General features: G+C 43.0%; 1 protein-coding gene across 1 annotated transcript in view; it reads right to left on the bottom strand.

The window, feature by feature from the left end:
* Alk (ALK receptor tyrosine kinase) overlaps positions 1-24,945 on the bottom strand; it is a 715,373-nt gene extending 690,428 nt beyond the window's left edge. The window contains exon 1 of the mRNA XM_063230372.1: positions 23,313-24,945. Within this exon, the coding sequence (XP_063086442.1) occupies positions 23,313-23,985 (673 nt within the window). The 5' untranslated portion in view covers positions 23,986-24,945. The remainder of the gene's footprint in view (positions 1-23,312) is intronic.
* Positions 24,946-25,537: the final 592 nt, after the last annotated feature.

Here is a 25,537-nt window from a genome sequence, read left to right as displayed (position 1 = left end):
GAGGTGCCTACTGTCAGAAGCCCTCCCAAAGTTTCTGATGTGAGAAATAAGGGAACTGCATTCTTTCCTTTGGCAACTGAGTTCAGCATCACCCTGTGAGGCAGCCCTAATAAATGAGCCACAAGTGGAAATACACCAGATGCCTTCAGAAAAGCTTTCCTCTTTCCCCAAAATGGGACCCAGGGAAAAACACCTGATCCTTCTCTGCTTCTGCAAGGAGGTATGCATAAAGGTGCCCAGAGCTTCTGCAGCCAGCAGTAACCACAGGGAACTGCTAACCCTGAGGAAGACGCAGTAGAAAGACTACCCACAATGAATATATTCATGATGTACTGCGAACATGTTCCAAATAAAATAAAGTATCTCACACAGTAAAAGCTACAAGTCAGAAGGAGCCTTTGCTCTTGAACTTATCGTGTCCTGCTAAAATAAGCCACCTGAAGCTCGGTCTCCCAGGTGAGATAGTACACCACACATTGTTTTGCTGCTTTCACTGGGGTCTTTGTTACTCTCAGCCAGAGGCTTCTCACCAATATGGAGAAGGATGAGATGACTGAGGTATGAATGTCACCTCTAGTGCATTCAGCCTTGTGCTAAGCACTGCAGTGGCTTCATCTGCATCATCTCGGTTCATCTTCATAGCTAGGCTCACCTCGTGGACCTAGAATCCTTACTGTCGCATCAACACTTGTCTGGAAGGCTGAAGTTTTCCGAGTGTGAGTTGAGGTCTCTGACCTAAGTTTTCTTTCTTGCCTAGAAGAACAGCGCTTGGGAAGACAGACAGATGTTCCCGGAGGAGGAAATTCATGCATTTATGTAGTACTATTGATTTCAAAGGAGACAAAAAATTGAAGGAGAGTAGAGAATCTGTCCTTGAGGAATGTCAGAGGAAATGGGCTGCCTACCAGGGAGTTGTGGGTACCTTAGGGCTATGGATGGGTCAGGGATCGTGTAGTAGACCAAGGCCATATATCAAGCCATCCTTGCCTTTTGTAAAAGAAACATGTTAGCCTCATAGCACGATTGCTCCTGGCTCCTCTTCCTTACTCCTTTCTCCTCAGCCCACACTTTCTAGATCAGTAAAACTTAAGTACCCTTCTCTTTTTACCATAGGGAACTTTTAATATAGACACTTGAGCATAATTGTTCTACAGGCACTGTGGTGCCTTGAGTAGGTGGTAGAGATTTTGCTCAGTATTTATCTACAAGCAAAATGAAAACCAGAAACTTTAATGGAGCAAGAATGCAGCATCTGCATGCCCTTGACTGGGCTTTTCAGAAGATCAACAAATATTCCCAAGATGCAATGGGACGTGAAGGACTTGAGGATCTATTGCTTCTCTCCTGTGCTTCGCCCTATAACTCTCACTTCAAGAGAGAGACAGAAGAAGAGGACAGCACACTGGAAGAGGAGGAAGAAAAGTAAGAGAGGCACCACAATGGAAAGAGGGCGTGGAAAGTGCGAGGTGGGATGATGACTACTAGACCCACACCCTGCTCTATAGGCCACTGGAGAGTATAGTTAGCATCTTTTGTAAAAATATAGTAAGAAAGAAGCATAAGCCTAGAACAAGAAGGGGATCCTCAGACTTACAAACCTAAGATCAAGTCCTAATTTAGCTGTTCCCTCATCATACAAACTGGGCATGCCGTGTAACCCCTCAGAGCCTCATTTGTGAAATAGAGATGAAAAGACCTATCTACAGAACTATAATTCCAGCACTCTGAGAAGATGGGCCAAGAGGATCATAAATTTGAGCCCAGCCTGGGGAACTTACTGACTTAAGGAGAACCTGTCTCAAAATAAAAAAGCCTGGGGATATAGATCAGTGAAAGGTTTGGGGTTCAATTCAGACACATACACAGAAAGACAGACAGACAAAAAGACAGACAGAAGACAGAGGGACAGAGACAGAGAGACTGAGACAGAGACAGACAGAGACATAGACACAGAGAGAGATAAACAGAGAGATAGACACAGAGAGAGATAGAGACAGAGACAGAAGGAGATAGAGACAGACAGAGACAGAGACAGACACAGAGACAGAGACAGAGACAGAGACAGAGACAGAGAGACTGTTGGGGGGAGAAATGCCTATGTACTACAGTTGTAAAAATGAAGCAAGGATGTCTGTGAAGTGTCTGCCATGGGACAGATGTCCAATTGATGTCCACTCCCCCTTCCTCTCCTACTTCCCTTCCCAGTGTTATCTAACTAGGGTTGAGTCTGATGCTGTTTTTGCTTGGTCATCCTGAAGCACATCTAAGTAAATTGCAGCAAATTTTTCTTGAAGCAGAGGAAACAGAGGATTAAAGTAAAGAAAATTCAACTTTTGAGGGTCCTATTCACTCGTTTTTGCTAAATCAGATCAACCCACAGACGAAAGCATGGTGCCAGGAAAGGAACCTTGGCTTCCAGCCCATCCGCCAGGTTTGAAAAACCACACTTCATCTGATCACATTATCTCCCAAGAGCTCATCTTGTTGAGAATTAGTGCTTTACTTAAGAAAAGCTGCAAGTCAAACAACAAGGCTGTCCGGGGAGCTGAGGATTTTTAGCTCTTTAAACATTTCCTGCCATAAATATAAATGGTTGCTTCCCTCCAGAGGAAAGCCATCCTTCTGATCTGGGAAGCACTGGGGAGGGCTCTGAGAGGGTTGTCATGTTTCCTGGTGAACGTTCCTGATCACCCAACCCCTGCACTGAGAATCTTCTGATCTGACAGAAATAAAGGTTATTGTGTCCCTCGGTTTATGAGGAATTAGGGGACGAAGGAGTGGATCAGAGGGAAGAACAGTACACAGAAGTCACCAGGGAGCCAGAGGGGAGGGAGAAAGAGAGAATTACTTTTAACACAGTTGCATAATCCATAATTCAGCAAGCTTTTCATTTCTCTTATCTTCTAAAAAAACACGAAATTAAGTTCTAAGCAAAGTGCATAATTTATGAGAAGTCTCTGTGCTGATGACTCCCAAATGCCCACAACTCTCCCTCACTTCTTAAGGCTTCTGCATAGTGTCCTGCGTCCAGTGGTCCACAGGATGTAGCTGCCTAGAGCTGGGCTACGTCTGATGGTTCTGACGTGAACCTGTTATCTCTTTCTAGGGTCACTTTATCTGTCACCCCACAAAATTCCATCCTTTTCAGAATTTGCCACTTCTAAGCCTGAATCCCGACTCCCGTCTGCTCATCCTAATCTGAACTCCACACCATCACCAGTTCTGCTTTCCCAAAATGGTACTCTCATCTCTCTGAGCAATACATGTGAGAAAGCTACATGCCCTAGCTCGATCTACAAGGTCTGAACATCATCCTGCTCATAGATTGTGCTGAGCAACACAAAATATCTTCCCCAGTCAAAATGGGGCCAGTGGAGAGCTGTGTTCATTTTAGGTATGCCAGGACAGCTAGTAGATTCATTCACATGCATTCTGCTTCATGTTCCTGCTCCCCAGCTCTTTCATTCCAAATATCCAAACTCTACTCAGTCTTTAGAGTCCAATATGACACAGGTTTCTCCAGAAGTCCTAGTTGTCACTCACTGTTCTTTGCTCAAAGATCTTTAAGTCAATACTACCTTGTATTATTTTTAAGTAATCTACTATACAGCTTACAGGGTTTTTTAGTGCTCTATCTCATATACAACCTTCTTTAATACTCTCATCAACTTTGAGGGGTTGGTGTCAACCCCCATGCATGACTTGGAAAATTTAGATAAAGAGCATTAAACTAATTGATGGTTGTTTCAAGTCTTGATCCCCAACTTCTGGAGTTTCCTATGCTTTTAGTCTTCTTTAATAGATCATAAATCTTTAAAGTCAGGAATCTCGTAACTGTTGTTTTTACCCTATAGAACTTTACAAAGTTGTGAGCACCCAGAAGGTCTCTCATAACTATTTCTTGAGTGAAAAACTGAAGTGAAGGAAATAATCAAGGCGCCATTCAGAAATGAATGGGAGAAATTGTAAGAAGCACACTGGGTTAACAACCACAGTGGGACATGGGGTGTTAAAGACAGAAAGGGCTTGTTGGAGTAGTGCTTTTCATACACCGGGCTGACAACTCTGATGCATTCTTTCCTTCCTTTACTGATTCACTGAACACGTTCAGTGTGCCTCCTACTGCAATAGATAAGTCAAACACTTAACCCTCAGTCAACTAACAGAAACTTCACGCAAGTAAGGAAAGACAAGATACAGGATTTACGTATTTATGTAGGTAAGGTCATTATTTAGTGATTAGTCAATCTACTTCTACATCTATTGATTGATTGATTGCCTTTGTCCATACAATCAACATCTGTAATGATTGCCTGTAATGATTAAAGAAAAAAAAAATTATTTGGAGAAGCTTGAGTGAGATTATTAAGTATATCCTGAAAAAAAACACCAGAATAACTCGGGGCCTCCTCTGGGATAGAAATGAAAATAAATTGATTTAATTTTATCATGGTCTTTGGAGTATATTAGTTAGAGAAAAACAGTCCTTATCGTAATCTGATACTTGTCAGTTATAAAAGAACTGGAGAAAGTTATCATGGTTTTTTTTTATCATTTCTTATCACTCTGTAAAATTCTAATTGACCCTGCAACTGTGTTTCAGAAATACTGTCTTCCCAGTGATGCATGAACAACAACTCAGGAAATAGGTCAGAATCACAGAATTCTAATGTGAAAAGAATGAAGACTTGAACTCACATATTTGATACCACAGAAGCTAAGACTCAGGAAGTGGAGGTGGATTTCCAGGGCTCAAACAGGACGGCTGGTACATCCTGAAATGAAAACCTGATCCCACAGCTCTAGGCTCAGAACTCTCTCCCCTCCTTCTATCACAATTGCAGGACTCAAACTTCATAATTGATTATTGAAATATGAAGGGGTTTCTGCTGTGAAAATATAAGATTTTATAAGAAATATCCTAAGCGCTCAGAAATACTCTTTCTTATTTAATTAAAAGCTTTTGAAATGAATGAATGAATGACTTGCTGGTTCCATATGGAATCTTTAGGTAACAGACAATGGGACAGACCTGGTTACCTGACAACTTTATTTCTTTGAGCAAAAGAGCTGCTCTAGTTCCACGATATCTAAGGATTTGTTCTAGCTCTGTCTATTTAGCTACATTTCCTACAAAATAATTCTGAGGATAGTTAGACCTAGAAAGATAATATGGAAAGAGTCACAAAACATAATGAGAAAAAACTCTTCTATTAGTAACAACAACCATAACATGATAGCAATACTATCTTTGGTACTTTAACCATGAACTTAGGACTGTGCTAAACACTTTGTGAAAGGTTTCTTGCTTATTTCTCTTAAGAACCCTGTGTAGCAACTCATAAAGTGATTTCTGTTTTACAAATGAGGATGCCAAAGGCAGAAAAATAGAGTTGTCTATCTTAAAAACTTAGTAAGTTTTTAAGATGGGGTCTTTTTGAGACAGGGTCTCACTATGTAGCCCAGGCTGCCCTCAAACTTGCTACCCTTATACCTCAGCCTTCTAGTTGGTGGGAGTACAGGTGGTAAGTTAACACAGTTCAACCCTATCTCTTTTCAGAAGTATATAAGTTAACTAATGTTCAGAAGTCTGAAAGAAAGAAAGAAAGAAAGAAACAAAGAAAGAAAGAAAGAAAGAAGAAAAAAAGAAAGAAAAAATAAAGATCCTCTCTGAAAGGGAAGCAATTTCTTCTGACAATAACAGAGTTTGAGGCTGAGTAGAGCATTCTACTCTGGGCTGAGGATTAAACTTCTATCAGGATTTACACAGCTGGCACAAGATAATTCTCTCTGCTTCTGTTTCAGCAACAAAATGTCCTTAGTAAAATGACGATAAATAATACAAGTGCACCTATGAAGTACTCTGTGTTTAATTAAAGAAGAGGAGGTGTTGATTTTGAATTTTTCTTTGGATGTTACCATACCTTACCGCTCAGAAAGGAGGAATGCAGACACAGATTTTATGCAAAATACTTTCTTAATGCTATCAAAGGTTCTCATTACCTATCAAGAATCATTTGCCACTTCACCTCCATTCTGCGTTTTTATATTTCCCATTTCCCATTTTCTGTTTTCTAGAATGCAAACATCACTGCTTGTGATAGTTTCTTAAAAGTGCTTATGATTCGCATAGGTCAGAATCTTTATGTAAATTAGGCTTAAGTCTAAATTATGTTTCTTGCCTAAATATTTAAGCACATAAAAAGTCTCTAGCCATCCTGGCTGTCATTTTAAGCTATTTGACATTTATTGTTCTGAAGAGAAGAAAGGTCAGATGTATCAAATCTGCGTTTGTGCTCCATGACATTTTTCTCCAAGCAGTTTCCTCCATTATGGCATCGAAATTAATACTATGGAAGAAAAGAAAAAAAGGAAAGAAAGAGAGAGATAGAAAGAAAGAAAGAAAGAAAGAAAGAAAGAAAGAAAGAAAGAAAGAAAGAAAAAAATCAAAGCCATCCCTATAGTATATTTCTCACCTTAGCTGTCCTGGGAGACACAAGCGTATTTAGTAACCTTCGTGCTTTCTCCCTGGGCTGCATTTCTCAATCAGATGCATGAGGAGAAGGGGGCTGGAGCATGAAGGGAAAGGCAGGATGTGTGGAAAGGAAGGTGGTGGTGGCTCTGTGGTCTGTTTAGCACGCCTTCGGGTCACACTTCCTGGACACACTGAGCCTGTCTGACCGTGCTGCTGGGCGCCCACCCTCAGTCTCTGCCTGGCCCTTTGCACATTCATCTTCTCCTCGAAGAGAAGCTGTGCTCTTTATCTCTGGTCCTTTTGCCCATCTGTACCTATAAGGTGCTGTAACACAGGTCTTGTAGTTCAGGAGCTTCATCCCACATGCTCAGGGGGCAGAGCCCGCCATGGGTGCCCTGTACTGCTTTGAGGGGACACCTTGCGGAGGGGTGTCAGGAAAAAAGAAGCAGGCACTGTGACGGGAAGGAGTGGCCAGGGCTGCTATAAGCTTCTGTTTGTTGATAGGGCTTTTACCATGTCTTATGTTGCTAATGCATACATTTAACACGCAGCTTTCACGGTACGTTCCATGACACTGAGGCCCGTGTCACTTTGTAACTGCGGTCTGCACAGTACCTAGAACAGGACTGAACTAACAGTTCAACAACTGAAAGAAAACAAAGGGACAAAGAAAGGCGGGAAATAAGAAAACAAGTAAAAACATTACTGAGGGCATGTTGGATAACTGACTTTAGACACTTAAAGAATCGTCATGTTGAGAACTTACAGCTACAGTGACCAGAAAGAGCATTAAACAGAGAGATTATAGGTGCAGGGTCAAACACAGCATGATTCTGACCCCACATCCTTCCCCTCCTGTGTGGCCTTCTCATGCATTAGTTCCTCTATCTGGAAAATGGGCACAATACCCAAATCAGCCTTACTGCCTAATGGAGAGGATTAAATGAAGTAATATGTTTAAAACTCTTTAATGGTTGCTGTTATCACTAATATTAAGTTATAAACAGCAGAACTGAGTCCATTATTTAGTATTTCCCAATAGAGCTACCCAGCAAGCACAAAGCAGCCTTGTAATGTCTTGTAAGATAGCAATGCTTGTATCCTTCTGAATATTTTGGAAAATGAAATGAAAGAACTATATCTTAAGAGGCTACTCCAGAAACCTGTTAAATCCAGGAGCCTGGCTGGAAGGTCGTCAAAGGACAACGGAAGACTCAGCAATGCCTGGGGTGAAGGGTTTTGCTACACCGCTGTTTTCTTTCTGATGGCAGAAATATCCCTTCTGGTTAGCTGCATCACCCTCTTGATTTTCAACACCAGTTCGTTAATCCTTAATACACTTTTCTTCTTTCTGCTGAACTCTTCAACGTCACTGGTATTTCATTCTCTTTTCTTCCTCTCACGCAGACTTCCTGAAGGAACACTTAGGCAGATTTTGGTTCCATTTTTTGTTAGGAACTCTTGAAACTTCTCTCCCCCTGTGCCTTTTCCCCGCCAGCAGGCAGCTCAGGGAATGGTCCTGGGCAAACACGGTGACTTTCCCACTGCACCGAGGCGTCTGCTCCACCTCGTTTCTGATACCTCCTGATCTGGAGGCCTCTCTTCCATCTTTCACAAACCACCTTCCTGGTGATGGCAGTGACTCCACTCCATGGTCTGATTACGAACTCCCCTAAACCTCATGGGTAACTTCTTTCCCCTCCTTCCTCAGGAGAGCTCCTCTGCATGCAAAGATCAAACAGGTCCAGGTAAGTAACTGCCACACCCCTGTCAGCCTTGAATTCTGACCTTTCCTAACTCCAGGTCCACATTTTCCTGTGCACCTCAGATGACTGCATCTTTACATGATGCCACAGCAATTGTTCTGCCAACCCCTGCCCAAGGTAACGTCTTTATCAGCAATACCGTAAGTCTCCAAGAGCCCAGGTCAAAACCTTACACTGTTGACCCATCCTGTTTGTTTCCCACTTACTTAGGAATTTGTGGGTCCAGCTGCAATTCCTTCACCCCTGAGGCAGCAAGACAGTTTCTCTGGGCTTCTGTCCAGCACCCACCCTCTCTGTGGTCCAGGTCTGAGTCCCATTGTGAAAACATATTTTCTAAAGGATCCACAGTCTACCTGCAGTCAATATCCGCTTTCCAACTCAAGATATGATACTTTTTCATTTCTTGAGCATCAAATCTAAATCTAAATAAATCATCATTATGCCTAATTCATATCTGACCCAGCACCCATTCTCAAAACCCTCAGGATTCTTTAGAGCTTTCTGCTTTAGCTATACTGCTATAACGAGAGAGAGAGAGAGAGAGAGAGAGAGAGAGAGAGAGAGAGAGTCTTCTGTCCCAGGTGTTTGTCAGTCTCTACCCTTTTTTTCTCTCACCTCTCTTCCTCTAACTAATTGTTCCTCTTCTGAGCATTATATCAGTCACTGCCCCATGCTGGAAGGCCCTCTGCCCTTTTCTTTTCTAACTAAATACGCTGCATTTCCTCCAAGACCCTGCCTGTTCTCAAATCACCTCTTCTGGAAATGTTTTGCTAACTCAACTTCTTAGTCCCAAAAGAAGCTCATCATTCTCAGCAGATAACCTTTGCCCTGACTCCTTGCCAACCGGCAATAAGCTTATTGTTTTGAAATTTCCAGAGCTGTAATTTCGTGTCTCAGGGATACAGCTCCCTTTCCAACATGCACTGAGCAAGTAGAGTTCATCTGCCTTTAAGGTTTGCAGTCTAGACGAAGGAATGTATTTGTTCACTGTGGCCCCAGCAGAAACTCACCTCCCAAATCCTTCCTGAACCTTGATAACCACCTGGACCATCTTTTTAACATTAAGGTCTTCTTTTACTGGAGTTATTTATTGCCATGTCATGTCTGCTTTTCTCTCTAATTTCTTTGCCAATTTCTCCTGGGAGGAAGTGATTATATCTCATTGAAATTTGTAAGTGTTCAGTTAGAAAAGAAACTGAACCAGTATATAACCTTTTCTTCATGCAAAAGTCTAAACTTACAGACATTCACAAAAAGTATTTTCCTTTGGTAGGCATCTCGCGTAAAAATCTACATGGCATCTCAGGAGACAGGCCAACATGACCATGATTTTAAGGGTCACTGTGTAATCTGCCAGCCATAAAGGAAAAACTAGCTCCAGACGAGTCCTTCTGCCACAAACGTTTATAACGCTTGACAAAATTCATGGAAAACTATTTTTAGTCATTTGATAGTTAGCAGCACTAACTGCTACTCAAGTATAATCCTTGAGAAAATAAAACCAATTTGATGCGCTCTCACTGGAGGCCAAATTGGAGTTTGGGAAGGCTGAAGCAGGTGAAATATCCAGGGAGTTGACTGGAGGTGGGGGTGCTGCTCAGTGGTGAAGCTTTACCTAGCATGGATTAAGTAAGCCCTGACTTCAATTCCCAGCATGCAAAGCAAAAAGGATGGGGGGCGCCCTGCATGTAGGTCCCCTGTTGTTGTTGACTTTTTGGGACAGGGTCTCGCTACGTATTTCCAGCTTGCTACGTGGCTCACTTTATAGCCCAGGCCAGTCTTGAATTTGCAATGATCCTCCTGCCTCAGCCACCCAAGTACCAGGATTATAGGTGTGTGCCACCATGCCCAGCTGGGCTGAATATTATACATTCATAAAATGAGATTCCCCAAGGATTAGCAAAGAATAGTTACCAGAAAAAAAAAATCTATGAGAGGACTATAGGCTCAACAACTTTACAGTTTACACAGAGTTGGGGAATGTTTAGGTGTTTAATAACCAGAGTGGACAGATCTCATCAATACCAAAGTACTGAGTAGAGATTCCAGAAAGGAATCTCTGAAACCTGAAAAGTAGACCTAAAGTAATCAGAAATGAAGTTTCTCTAAACTCCTGTAACAAAGTGTAGCATTAATTCTTTAAGGATTCCAATTGATGGGCAATAAATTTGTAGTCAAACAAACTTTAGTAGTCTTTAAGTGAAGACAGCAAAATCACCACACTCGTCATATAATACTAGGACCCTGGATATAGCTCAGTGGTGTAAGCGCCTTCTGGCAAGTGTGAGTGAGGTCATGAGTCTGATCCCTAGTACCAAAATAATATTGATAATAATAATGTAACAGTCACAAGGCACAAAATAGATGCAAAACTACCAGATGCATTAAAGAAGCCAGAAAATATGACCTATAACCAAGAGAAATATTGATCAACATTAACAGATATATAAATGACAGAAATAATATATTTAGCAGAGAAAACTTTAAAAATAGCTGTTACAAATATGTCCAAAGACCTAGAGAAAAACATAAACATGAGGAAAGCAGTAAAAATGGAAAAGACTGTAGGCCCAAAAAAACAATCTCTAAAGTAAAGATTTATTACCTGGGCCAGTTTATCAAAACATTAAACACTAATGAAGAAGAAGAAGAGGTAAACTTCAAGATAAGCAATAAAAATTATTCAGACAAATAAAGAGAAAAGAGGTTTTGAAAAAAATGAACATGCTCTTAATAAGATGTTGGAATACATTATATAGGAGAGCACAGTTGTAATAAGATTCCTGGGAAAGAGGAGGAGAAAAAATTTTGGAATTTTTCTATATATATTAACCCATAGAATCAAGAGTCTCAACAAATCCCAAGCAGTAAGAATACCAAAAAAAAAAAAAAAAAAAAAAAACCCAAAAAAACAACCTGCATCAGGGCACATTATTAATCATATTGCTGAAATTCAGTAGTAAAGAGAAAATCTCAAAGAAGCCAGGGGGATGGAGGAAACAGAACAGGAAAAATAGGTCAGGACAATCTCTGACATTCCCTTAGAAACAGTGTATGCCATAGAACGATGGAACCATGTCATTAATGTGCTACCAACCTAAAAACACTGTCTATCCAGTCAAAGTCCTCATCAAAGGTGAAATCAAACATTTTCTTCCCATTTCCCATGTTTATTATACACTTTGGTCCTTATTTACACTTTCAGTTTCTCACACCAGAAAAACAATGGGATATTTAAACATTGTGTCCAATTTATTTCACTGAAGCTTGTGGTCTCGAGGTGTATGTATCCATTTACTGGTAAATGCCTCATGTTTATCTTTGTGGCAGACTAGTGCTCCATTGTATAAAACAGCACCTTTTCTTTTAAAAAGTGAAATCAAAGATACTTAATAGAAAAAAGCCAAGAAAATGTAAATGAAGAAGAATACATGATATTAAATATTAAAGAAAGAAGGAAAAACATTGTGGATAGAAACTGACTCAAGAAAAAAATGAGGAACTTCTCATAGAGTCAAGATGAAGTGAGCCTAGTAAATCCAATTTATTTTGTTGCTATAACCCAAAAAAACACTCTGGAAAAAGTGTAAAAGAAAACAGATGAAAAGACTAGGGACTTTAAAAGTAACAAAAACCAGGAATATTGAGGAATATTATCAAAATCTGGAAAAGTAATGAATATGGAAATCAGCTTTCTGTCATTTTGTTTTGTTTTGCTTTATTCCTCTTTTCTCTCGCATCCATGAACCAAAAGCAGGCTTCCAGCTGAGCTGTGCTAGTGGAATAACAGAAAGTCAAATTCCCAAAGAAATCCTTTATTTCTGGGTTTTTAGCCCGGAAAGGGGGCCTTATGATTCAATAAATACAGAGATAAATTTTAATTTCTTCATTTATTCTCCTTTCTTTTTCTTCTCATCGCAACAGCGTACCCTCAGCCACGTCAGTACGGCTGAACAGGCCAGTGGTCCAAACCCCAGCAGACAGCCTGGTGGACCTGCTGCACACCTGTGATCCCAGCACTCGGGAGGCCGAGGCAGGAAGATGCTGTGAGTTTGAGGCCAACCTGGGCTACACAGTGAGTTGTATGCCTGAACTGCATAATGAGACCCTGTCTCAAAAAGACAAAAAGAAAAACAAACAACAACAACAACAAAAGACTCATCTTCTGGACCAAAGAACTGGACTTCAGCCCAAAGGGTGTGGAAGAAATCTCTGTTTTGCTTCTCCATGCTATGTCCCTGTTTTGCCCAAAGGCAAACCTAGCTGCAGAGAGCATGTAGTAGCTCTGAGCTTAAAGAAAATCTTTAAGAGAAGAGAACTAAAGAAGGACCTATGCTAATCCTCTGAGGGAAGTGTCCCAGGGACACCCCACTTGTGTCCCTCCCATAACATTCTCTCTTCCTCCCTCCCCCTCCCATCCCTGCTCCCCCCCTCCCTCTCTCTCTCTTATCCTCGCTCCCTCTTTCTTTGCAGCATTGGACAACAATGGCTATTGAATCCAGGACTCTGGCTCCCTTTGGATCAGCACTAAAAGACTGGAGAGTAAAAGGAAGTTTCAAGCCCCACCCTAGGGTCAGACCAAGGAACACAATGTTCAGCACTTCTGGTGCGCATTCTAAACTTACTGTCTGCACAGAGAGTGGGCTCCCCCCATACAAATGTGACCACAGCTTCGGGGGAAGGAAAATCCACAGATAGCAATAATAAAGTAACCCAGATGTTGGGACTTTCAGACAGAGACTTAGAAGGAACTGTTTTAATTGTGTTGTAAGTGGTGAAAAAAAAAAAAAAAACTCACTGGAAAAAATGGATGCAAAGATAGTTGTCAGCAGAGAAATACAAATAATTTATTTCAAATGAAAAATTTAAACTGAAAAAAATACTAAGTAATTATAGCAGGATGGAGATAACAAGAAAGTGATAGGTAAGCTACTTTTTAAAAATTCTGCATCGTATCTATCCTTTTTTCTGTTTTGCTTTTTAAAATAAAAATTTTAAAAAGAAGTATAATACATAATGGCCATGTGGGGTTTATCCTGATGCTACAAGCTGATGCCATGTTTGAAAATCAAACAATGAAATTCATCACATTCCCAAAATAAAGAGAAAAATCAATGTGATCTTAGTAGATGCATGTTCCAAGGGAAGCCAGGTATCGGACTGAGGGTGTTCGATCACCCTTTCCAGGGGAAGGGCTGCCATCTGGCTTCCTTGGCCAGCCGGAGCTGGCTGTCCCTATGAGCAGTCCCCTTCTTATGGGAACCTGCACCTCAGTCCAGCTGGAAAATGATTCTGCTCTTGTCTGGTATTGATTGCACTCTCTGAAAAGATTTCAAGCAAAATCACCTCGCCAAGCTTTCCAAATTCCGATGAAAGATCAATGATTTTAAGCCACTACATTTTGGTGTGGTTTATTATGCGATGTTAGACAGTCAATATGAAAGAAATGCAAATTAAAACTATAAGGAGATACCCCAGCTCGCTGGCACTACCAGGCATCTTTGAGAATGCAGAACAAGTGGAACTCTGATCCTTCCTGGATGGAGTGTAGGGTGATACAACCTCTTTGAAAAGCAGGCAGTTTTTCATGAAGTCACACATGTGTTTACTGTGTGACCCACCAATTCTACAATGGATGTAAAATGGCTTGTGTATCCACTGTGTATATAACTTGTCCAAAAAATATAGTTCATAAGATCTGAAAACTAGAAATTTCCACTAGTCAATGGCTGGTAGAAAAATACTTGTGTATCCATACAATGGGATAACTACTAATACATAAAACAACATAAGTAAATCCCGAAAACATTTGTCAAAGTGCAAAAGGGAATATGCTGTGTGGTTCTATTCACATAAAGCTTCAGAACACACAAACTAATCCACTGAGATAGAAATCAAATCAGAAGTTTCCTGGGACAGAAAGGGCAAGGGTTCATTGCAAGAGGTTGAAAAGAATCTTTTAGGGATTGACAGAAATGTTCTATATCCTAATTAGGCTGGTGATCACACAAGGGGATGCATTTATCAAACAAATCAAACTGTGTAGTTATCATATATGAATTATATTTACATAAATTCAGAGTGCATATTTTAACACCAGGTCAGAACCCTTCTAGGATAAAAATACTCAAGCAATTCCTATCCTCCTACCTTGTTCTCTATCATTGTTTTGATTTTTTCTATATTTAATTATCTCAGTGTCCAGAAGGCAATTCTTGATTTTTCTTGGATGAACTCATATCTCATATACATTTCTCTCATTCATCTCTCTCTCTCTCTTTGTCTGTCTGTCTGTCTGTCTCTCTCTCCCTCCTCTCTCTCTCTTTGCACTACTGGATAGCACTGGCTATTGAATCCCAGGCATTCCCAGCCCTTTATTGATTTAGTTAGTCATCTATTTTCAGACAGCACTAAGTCACTAAGTTGCCCAGGCTGGGTTCAAACTTGTAATCCTTTTGCCTCAGTCTCCCAGACTGCTGGGATTATATACTTGTACCACCATGCCCAGTTTATTCTAATTTTTTGCTGTCTTTCTATGCAAATGAAGCTTTGTTTCTGTCCAATGTTTCCTGTCCCATCTACAAGGGCACAGAAAGTATTCTTTTTAAATTGATTTTACTATAAAACTAAAGAGTTTTAAAAATTATTTAATAAACCAGGCATGGTAGTACAAGCCTGTAATCCCAGCACTCAGGAGGCTGCAGCAGGAGGATCAATACAAATTTGAGACCAACCTGAGCTACAAAGTGAGCTCAAGGCCAGCTTGAACTGCATAGTGAGACCCTGTCTAAAAAATGATTTGTTGATTAATAGACTATTTCTGTTAATTTTAAATTGGATATAAAATATTTTAGTAAAAATTATATACAAATAAAGCTATTTATTAAAATTCATTACATGTAATTTACAGTGACCTTTGCTGTTACATTTCCTTCGGACCAATGACTTCACGTGCGAAGGCTTCCCTTCTCTGCTACAGGAAGATTTTTTTGAAGCATTTATTTTGTTTCTAAACTAAGGGATGAAAAGGCAAGGCAAAAAATTAACCAAGAGCTTGAGAAGAAACTAGCACCGGTTGAGCACTGACTACAGATTAGAACCTTCTACAAGCTTTAACTCATTTAATTCTCACAATAATCCTGGGAGTTGGGTAGTATTTTTCCTCCTTTTCCTACAGAATTAGGAAAAGAATAAGGAACAGAAAACTAATATACATGGTCCAATAAATGACAGAGTGGGGCCCCCATGCCAGATCTGTAGTGTAGTCTATGTATGACTTGGGGTGGATTTTATTTTGCCAGTGATCTCCCACTGACCCAACTCCTTCTTAGGAAAAAAAGAAGAAAATTAATTGATAAAGGGTGTGTCTCAGACAAAGGGTGTGTCCAGTACCAGACAGCCATAAAAGAGGAAAGAATACTGTTATATAAAACCACGTGTCATAGAAATCACATTCAGTAAATAAGCTGGATGCAAAAGAAGGCAGATTGTATGATTCGATCCACATGAAGTTCAAGTATAGTCAACTAATTCATGATGTAAGAATCAGAAAGATGATTACCTTGAGTCAGGGGTAGATACAAATTGGAAAAAGATTGGAGAAAACTTTCTGGGGGGCAAGAGATTATTCTGTATATGGCATTTATCTAAGTTGTGATTATATTGATGTTATATATGTAATTAACAAAGTTTCTGTGGTTTACTCTCATATGGATTCACTGGTGGAATTGTCTGGAATTAGGAAAATTGACTTTGAGTCAAGAACATCATTTCTGGAAACTGTGGAGAGAGAATACAACCTTTTTTCAAAGGTGCCAAGCCATTAACTGAATCCCAAGCCTGCCTCAAACTCTGCTGCTTCTAATGCCCAGTATTGGCTGAAAACAAAGATGAGTGAAGCCCAAATCTCAGCACTCTTTTTTTAAACTGGTTCAATTCATTTTTTTCTGATGCCTTCTCTGTTTATTTTAGAATAATCCAAACTGGAGTTTTCACATAGATCATCTCTTACAATGCGCATGACAATTCCACAAGGCAATTGTGACGAAATCTGTATTATCTCCTTTAGGAACAATGACCCAGAAAATCAGCAAGTTCAAAAGAGATGCTAACAAAAGGCAAATTCTCTATGAGAATCCAAATATTCTAGCTCCTAATTCAGAGTTCTGCAGAGCGCTTACCTTAATCCTCAGGACTGAAGACCTGCACATAGTCTGTAAAGGACTCTTGTCCTCTCTTTTGAACCTATGTTCCCAGGAAACATGAATAAAAGAAGAAGAATCAATGGTTTAAAGTGCTTCTGGTTTTCTTTGGATTATTGTCTAATTTCTTTAAACCTGTCTACATTTTACTTGTCCTCTGAGCTCAAACATTTTCCATACCTTCTCTTTAGTCTTTTCCTTCCTCTAAGGAATTCTATTCCCTCCCTGTACAGGTGCCTGTTGTTACCCAGCCAGAACGGTCAGGTGCAAGGAACAAAAACCTAATTAACCAAGGTCATCGATGTGTCTGTCCTAAGGGAGGTCTCCTGAGCTGTTCTGGGACCTCCTGCTTTCTGAAACATGTACAATATATTGTCAAGTGAAACCAAGCTCAGAATAGACTACTAGAAAATTCATTTTAAAATCGTCTAACAGGAAAACAAGTTGTTCTGAGAAATTCACCTCACCAAAAGGGGTCCTGGGGGATTCTTCTCGCTCCTTCTCTATTTCATAGCCAGACCTTACCTGTGCCATTACAAGGCAGAGAAAGAGTGGGGGCAGCAGGGACCAGCGGCCAACATAATGGCTCAAAGAGAAAGCAACCACAGGACCTTGATAACTTCTCAGCTCTTTCCATGTGACCTCTGTACCTACCACCATCCTCGCCAACACGCCCCATTCTTTATCTGCTCCCAGGTGGAAATGATGTCCATGTGCATCTTTTAACCAATAGTTTAGCTATGAGAAAAAAAATCACCTATTTAGTGTTGTGTGGATGCTTAGCAGTCCTTTTTAGGTTGATACACCTTCCTGGAGAAGCCTCCCCACAAGTCCCCGGGTTACATGTCTCTATAGGACATCAATGGTTGAACCGATAGTAATGGCTTCATATAACCACTTGGTATTTTATATCTCTCGCTGTGTCCTTCACTTGATAATGAATGGCCAGACAGAGAAGGGCTTAGCTTCTGCTAATTAGAATAAAGGAGCTACTAAAGACCGGGGCTCCAGAACCTCTCTGGGCGTTCAGATCTTGGACTGGACAAATCATTTTGAATGAAAGAAGTTCCACCACTTGACAGCTACTGTTCCACGATGTCTCTTTCTTTTCCTCAGTACTAGCTTTCATAAAGTTCAATGCTTAGTTTCTTTCTGAAGGAAAACAAAATAATTAGATGGTCAATATGCTGCTTGACTCTTTGGAATGAATGCAAGGTAAGAAACTTATGAAGACATATGTTTATGAAAATGAAATAAAAACCCTACACTTCAGTCCTCCTTCTCTTCCATATTTCTGGGGAAAAGAAGTGAGATGATAAAAACTACCCTGGTACCCATTCTCTTCCCTCCCCATGGACCCTACCTTGCCTATCTTGGAAGTGAGAAATTAGTTGCATGGAGAAAACACAGCACCGCTACCACTGCCAAGGTCACCATATGCAGCCACACCCAGAGATTACACAGCTCCAGATGGGACCATTCAGACAGACTAAGATGTAGCATGCACAGCTTGCTGACTGGATGCTGGAGAGTTGCTGTTGTAAGAAATGCCATAACATTTCATACTGAAGGGGCACTTTATCATTATTTGGGCCTTGCACTATAGATTTGCACACATCTTCTAATTTAATCTCCATGACAATACCTTGAATTATTACTACGCTTAGGAACTATTACTACCCCGATTTTTACAGTGATACAACTGGCTCTCAAAGACTTTAAGGAACTATTCCAAGTCATGGCTCCTGACTACCAACTATTTGTTACAGGGTCTTCTGGCCTGCATAACAAAAAGGTCTCATCTGTTTATGTCTTAGTGGTTCACAATTTGTGTTATGTCTTAGTTGTTCACAATTTGCATTATGTCTTGAACTGATTCCTTCAGTGGAAAGGACCCTGATTTGAAGGCAAGGGAAAATATGGTTTTGATTCCAACACAGCACAGCATCTAGTGCCTCATAATGTCTCAACACAAAAATGAATCTCCAGGTTTACTGCTTTGTACTCTCATGACCTTGGAAGAAGAGTTATCAAACAGCTGGGTTCCAGTGACTCTACTTATAAAACAAAGGGAATACTTGCCCTGACTATTGTAGGATTAATAGAAACAATAAATGTGCAAGTGTTTTATATTGTAAAAGTCCTTATATTTGTAACAGGACATTAAAAATGGTTACAAAGGAAGGCAAAATGCCATGTAAGGGTCCAGTTGGCCAAATTCCCATGAAGTGAGGGGTGGCAGGCTGGAGCTTCCGCTGATCCAGCTCTTCCTACCCTCTTGGGTCAGTCCCTCCTGTCCTTCAGCAGAACAATCCCTTACGAAGATATTCACTTTTATTAATGATAACATTCTCCTCCAGCACTGGCCACACAAGCCCATCACAGATTTTTTTTTCCGTTTTGTAAACTTGTGAAATATTAAATCGGCTGTGGGCGAATGTCATCTTTCTAATGGCCAGATATATGCTCAACATTTCAAAGAATCTTCAAGTAGGTGTCCGCTGAGTTTAAAGATGATCTCATCTTTTCAACTTCTGAGAGGTCTCCTTTTCTGTGCAATGACTCAGCCCCCCTCTTAGATGCATCTTAGACACCTGACTCCCAGGTGAGCGCACCCCCACATACACACTAGACAGACAGTTTGTACCCCACCCAAAAAAATTCTATGCTTAATCTTGTGGTAAGAAAGGATAAATTCAATAAATTCAAAAAAAAATTTTTACTAACAATATTCTTTTAATTTGGGGCAGTATTGGGGGTTTATATAGCCCAAGGTCTTCACAGTGAGCTATATCTGAATCCTTTTTATTTTTTTATTTTGAGGCAAGATGTCACTGTGTCACTAAATTGCCCAGCCTGGGCTCAGACTTGTATCCTCCTGCCTCAGTGTCACAGACTGCTGGATTACAGTTGTGTACTACCGTGCTTGTCTACTAACAAAATTCCTACATTTTTCACCAACTTCAAAGATACATAAGCAACTCTTTTCTTTTTCCCAGAAAACACCAGTGCTCAAAGCCTTTTGAATTATATCCAGAAACCCTGATTCCTACTCCATTCCCATTCTAGCTTTCTTGTCATGGCTTCATGGCATCTGAAAATATAGAACATTTTAATAATGAATGCTCTGGCTTGTCTGACCCACATCTCACCTGCCTCCCCGATCCCTTAGAATTCCATTCCATAGGCAGAGGAATATCAGTTTCAGAAAATAAGCTTCCTTGATATCTAACCTGAAGTTTCCTTCTGCAAGTATCATCTTATTACTTCAATGGACCGCGCTAAATTACTCCTCTCTTTCACTGCCAGTCTCCTTCCTCAGAGATTTGTAGATTGTTGCCATGGCTTTCCCTTCATCACCACTTAGCTCAGCCATATATATTTAATTTTTTTCATCTTTCATCATAAATCAGTCCCTTCAACTCTTAAATCAGCTCTCTGCTCTTCTCTGGATTAATTCCAACTCTCCCAGTTCACCTCCAATAACTGATATCCACCCTGGGAGTTCCAATTTTCTCTATATCTTTCCTTACTTTCTCTGTCCTCTCTAGAAATGGAATAGGAAGGACTGACAGATACGTGAGGTCAAACTTCCTGTGTATCGCATTGCATACATCTACCCTAAATTGCTCAGACCTTTTGTATATGTAAAAATCCCAAGTCATACACGCCCTTTCCTGCGTACATGGGGAAACAGGTTCTCCTATCCCACAACATCCTCTACACCTTTGCCTGGGGGGATGGCAGAAGCAGATTTCAAAACATCAAACCAGGATATAAACCAGAGGAATGGGATGCATCACCATTCATAGGCTCCCAGCTACGGCCTCTCTACTGATTCTCTGTTTATGTGCTCAGGGAACTGTTTTTGACTTTGAAATGATTATTCTATTTATCAATCCATGGAAATCTGAACAGGAAAACTGTATGCATGTCATTCAATATAAGACCCTCCAGGCATTCTTTGGTCCTTCCGGACAGCCCAACACCACAAGCAATACAATGGTCCTCCTTTGTTCTAACTGGGGGCTTTTCCACTTTGCCCCATCCTCAATCCTGCTCAAGTTTAAGAAGCTATTTCAGTCTGAGACAAATGGGCTGCTGTAGGCGCCTCTCTGCAAGATATGGCAGGAAGACCATTCCCTTCTTTGTTCCCCACAAATAGCCCCATAAGCATGGTTGTAGCCTTCTAGTAGACTGCCAGTCCCTTGGGCAGAAGCAGAACAAAATAGCTGAGTTCTGTCTACTTTTATTTTGTATAATGAAGATCCTATGCCATAGAAGAGTTTTAGACACTGTCTATAAATTAGAGCCAATATAAAGAGAATAAGCCAATCTCTCCAAAGATGATAAATAGCAAAATCAATCCAAGTGGCAGAATTTAGGCTTAAATTTCACATGAGAAAATGAGTGAAATGACAATAATAAATGTCGCCCCAAACATGGAACACACTATGGTAGGGTACGTCTGCTCCATGGGAAGTGCTGCAATGGAGACTCTATGTGAATGAGGCTGGAAGGCATTTGAAAAGCAAAAGGCCAGCCCTGCAAGGCCAGATGCCCAGCTGCAGATAGCATATGTCCTCAGAGAGAAGAGAAACCAGCCTCTTCCAAGTGTGATCACCACAATGGCTGAAGTGCTTTTCAGTGAGCTGTCTGTCTCTCTTGAGGTCATGGGGAGCTCATTCAGTTACACTTAGTGTCTTATTTGAGACCATCAATAACCATTTGATCCTAATCCTGTTGAAAAACGCTTGGCCAAAATTTCTGGCCTTTTAGTGGCAGAATCCTGGCTCTTCCTGAAAACAGCATTGCTAGATGTGTCAAATGCTGCATAAGAGCTTGGTCCAGTTGCCAAATGGACCACGCAACTAAGTAGGACTTGGGATGTTCATGATTTCCCAATAGTCAATAGCAAAGCAGTTCTTGGAGGAGACTCCTTTCTACATGAAGCTCCCCCACTCAGCAGCTTCAAATCCCCATGGAGAACTTGACTGGGGTAGTATATTTTTCAAATGCATTATATTGGTGATTGGTAGCTTCTTGAAACCTGCCCACATGTAACTGGTAAGTCTGGAGATATATTTTAAAAAGGACCCCTTTTGTCTGTCACCAGTATGTGACAACAGCACAGTGCTGGGTCCTATGTCATTTAACAAGAGCTGACGGGCAACTCTAGAAATGCTCAAAGATTTAGAAGTGGAAAAAAATCTGAATTTGCAGAGAAGTGATTTTTATGTTTATTACAAAAATGTTGGGTACTAAGAGAGAGTTTCATGTATAAACCACAGAAGCTACAATGACATTAAAACCCAGCTGTTTCTTACAAAACTATCCTTTGTAGAATGATGGTGATCGCTCTCCCATCTCTGTTCACTGAAGGCACCATCAAGCCCATCAGACCCCGTCTTTCGATGTGAACTATATAAATTCCAGCATGATCACAAGGGGTCACTTTACGTGCCAGTGCCACTAGTGCCAGTGCTGAAATATGCATCCAGGCTGTTTTCCTTTCCTTGGAGACTACACACTAGCATATTTTCTGTGCAATGACTGAGGAACATCTGCTCCTCAGTATTTCTGCTGCACCAGAGTCTTGAATGTGTGTGGGAGTATGTATGTGTTGGAACAAGCAAAGGAGATCCTTGTAGCTCTACAATGGACCTTTTTCAATACTTCCCATCCAATTAATATTAGACATTAGTAACCAGTGGAGCATAAGAATTTCATTTATTTCTGATGATGAGAATGATAGAAAAGAAGCTGGGTTTGCTCAATGGAATTACTGTAGGCTTTTTAAAAAACATGATTTCTCTTACGTGCTTCTCTCATTCATTTACATTGTATGTTTTATTCACAAGTTCTTCCCCAGCAGTCTTACAAGAGAAACATCCATTCAAAACCACCTGGTTTTCCAGTGAAAGGTTACTATGGGAAGAGTTAGAAATATGTGCCCCCAAGTCAGTGCCTGTAGCAGGAAACAAGGAAGTAAATGAAACAAAAACGTCACTTCAGGCATCTCCAGCAGGGAGATCTGCAGTGAAACAGGCCTGCCAGAGACTATCACCAAGAGCTGCTATTGCAGACATTCAAGCTGAGAAGAGGAGGCAAAAGCAGGAGGAGGAGAAGGGAAAGAAAACCAGAGAAGCCACCCATTGCTTCTCCCTGACTTGACAGTGATTTCCCCAAAGCAAGACCATTTTTACAACTTTCTCCCTTCTCACCACACCTCTTCCTGTCTCTTGTTCCATGAGTTCTCTGGGGGTCTCCCAAGACATCTAAGAAGAAGAATGAGAATCAGAGTGCAAAGAAGGCAGGAAGTGGGAGAAGGTAGCAGAATGGATCAACCAAAGAAGAGGCATGTCCTGGGCAACCCGGCACTTGGGAAGAAACTGCAATGGGGGGGGGGGGGCTCAATGTAAAGAGGAGTTCTATCTTCTCTGGGAAATTACACTGCATTTTCCAAATATGGGATGACCAGGAAGGGGGACAAGGGAGAGGGAGGAGGGCAAATGGTTTCATCTAGTACTGTACTCAGCTGGAATTTAAAAGTAATAGGAGCATTTCAGCCATTCTCGGAGCCAGAAAGGAAGGAATCCAATTTTAGTTTGGATCTGTTGTAATTCAGTAAAAGAAGAAATTCTGCCAAAAGTGAAAAACTTTTCCACAACTTGGTTACTAAAAAGAAAAGAAGGCCCTTGGAGAGTGATTGCGCTCAAGGACAAACGTCTAACTTTGGGAATGAAGAAAGGGGATTAGGAAGCTGAGGTTTGGGGAAAGGAGCGTGAGAGAAAGGACTGGTTAACAGTGGTCATAAATCCGTGTAAGTGAGAACGCAAATCCCAACGCGCTCTAGCGGGAGCTGCTCACCGGTCCCGTAGATCTGGAAGAGAAGGCGGGGCTGGGAGGCGCGGATCGCCGCGGACAGCCTTCCCTCTCTCCCTCCTTCCGACGCCTTCTTCTCGGGCATCAGGCGGATTCTCAGTCGCCCTTCGCCGTGGCGAATCCACCAGCTGAACAGCTCGCTGAGGTTGAACTGGAGCAGTCCCACAGCCGCCTCGTCTGGGGGCCCAAGGCAGCCCTCAAGGATGGCCTCCTCGCCCAGCTCCAGCACCAGCTGCTTGGCGCGCCTGAGTTTGCGCACCGAGCCGCCCTTCAGCACCCTGGACAGCGTCGGCGCCGCTGCTGGAGACGGCGAGGTGTCGCCCGCTGTCCCGGAGACCCCAGACGGCGACCCCAGCAGCCTGAGCAGCGGTGCGCAGTCGAGAGCCAGCCAGCCACTCTCTCCCGGGCGGCCAGTGTTCGGTTCCGAGGGAGATGGCGGCGGTAGCAGCAGGTCGCGGGCGTAGACGCGGAAGAGAGAGGGCACCACGAAGTCCACCGCCAGGCTCTTCCTCTGCAGGCGCGAGTAGCTGAGCGGCTCCCGGGGCTGCAGCGGCGGCCCTGCAGCCGGTGACCCCGCGCGATGGCCAGGCGAGGCCCCGGAGCCCGAGACTACCGCAGAGAGCAGTGGCAGGAGCCACAGGAGACGCAAGGCTGCCATCCCGCCAGAGCAGAGCTGTTTGAACTAGTCTCAAACTCTGGGGAGCCCAGCCTCACCCCCAGCTTTCCCCCAAACAGGAAGGGCTTCGAATAGTCCTTGATCCTGAAGGGCTCTTCCCACCTGTCCCTGGGGCACCGTGCGCAACCGAGTCTCTAGGTTTACCCTAGCTGCGGTCTGAATAAGACGGAGCCGGGAGCCAGGCGGGAGTCCAGAGACTGAAGCTGTCTGGACTCAACAGCTGGACCCCGCGCCTCTCGCTCGCCAAGCCAAGTGCCGCGCCCCCGTTTGTAGCTCGCTGTGCTCCCAGACTAGAAACTACTACGCTGGAAGGGAGGTGGCAACCGGGCGCTGTCCTCTCCTGCCCCCCGCGGCCGGAGCTGGGGTCTGTCTGTCCTCCAGGCAGCCTCCAATCCTTTGCAACTTTCCCGGCTGGAAGCCTCGGCCTTGAGCAGGTGTCTGCTGTCCTGGCCACCTCCTGCGGTTCCTTTCCGCTCCTCTGATCTCCTTGCCCGGGGTCTGGGTTAAGAATCGCGGGAGAGGATTGCTACCGCGCACGCCCCCAGGCGACTGCACCGCCCCCCGAACTTCTGGGCGTGAGTGCGAGTCCTGCCGCTGCGGTGGAGAGGCTCAGGCTGCAGCCGCCGGCGCGCAAGTTTGCGGCGTCCTCGCCGTGGCCCGCGCCTCGGCTCCCAGGAGTTCGCTCGCAGGCTCCAGGGCCGCCCCGGCGGCGGCCGCGGAGTGGAAGCATCCAGCGCAGGGAGGCCGGGATCTCGCCTTCGGCTCACCTATCTCCGCGCCGGTGGCTTCGGGTCTTCGGCCAGAAGGCGGTGGGAAGGTGTCTCGGTGCCCCGCGACACCCCGGATAGAGGCGGCAGAGGTCGTCAGCTGCCACCGCCGCCGCCGCTCCCGGAGCCGCTGGATCGCATCTGCCCGGGCGCCCGCCACTTGCAGCTGGAGGAGCCGCGAGCGCGCGCCGGGAGGGGGCGGGGCCGCGCGGGGGCGGGGCTCGCGCGCCAACTCCGCGCCGCGGCTCGGCCCCAGCCGGCCCGCCCCGCCCCGCCCGCGCCCGTCCACCAATGACGCGGCGAGGTCGGCCCCTATGCAAATCTGCAGAGGCCTCGGTATTCATTGAGAAAAGCACCGCTCGCGCCCCGCCCTCCCTCGGTAAATCCCTCTCCTTCCCTCCTTCCTGCCCTTCCTCCCCTTTCTCTAGATTCTTTGCCCTATTTAAACTGCTGGGTGCACAGAAGCGGGTTTTGAACAAACGGGAGAACTGGAGGAGGACTTTGCAATCAAGCCCTCATCCTAATTATTCGCTTAGCAGATTAAATTGCTCTGATTTTTAAGAATCAGGTTCCAGAATAAAAGGAGACAAGGCTAAGAAAGGAGGAACGGGGTGGCAACGCCACGCTGCCAATCCAAGAACCGCTTGTATTTGGTGCCCTGAGACACAAATTCCCGATTCCCGGTATTCGAGCGCATTTCTGGGAACCTTTCGATCCGGCCTTCCGCACACCAGGAAAAGTTGGCAGCGGGGAAGGGGAGAGAGGCG

The sequence above is a fragment of the Cavia porcellus genome, unplaced genomic scaffold, assembly GCF_034190915.1.
Source record: "Cavia porcellus strain 051 isolate PalLab524CR breed Dunkin Hartley unplaced genomic scaffold, mCavPor4.1 scaffold_1, whole genome shotgun sequence".
In the NCBI taxonomy this organism is placed as follows: Eukaryota; Metazoa; Chordata; class Mammalia; order Rodentia; family Caviidae; genus Cavia; species Cavia porcellus.
This window is presented reverse-complemented; position numbering and strand designations above follow the sequence as displayed.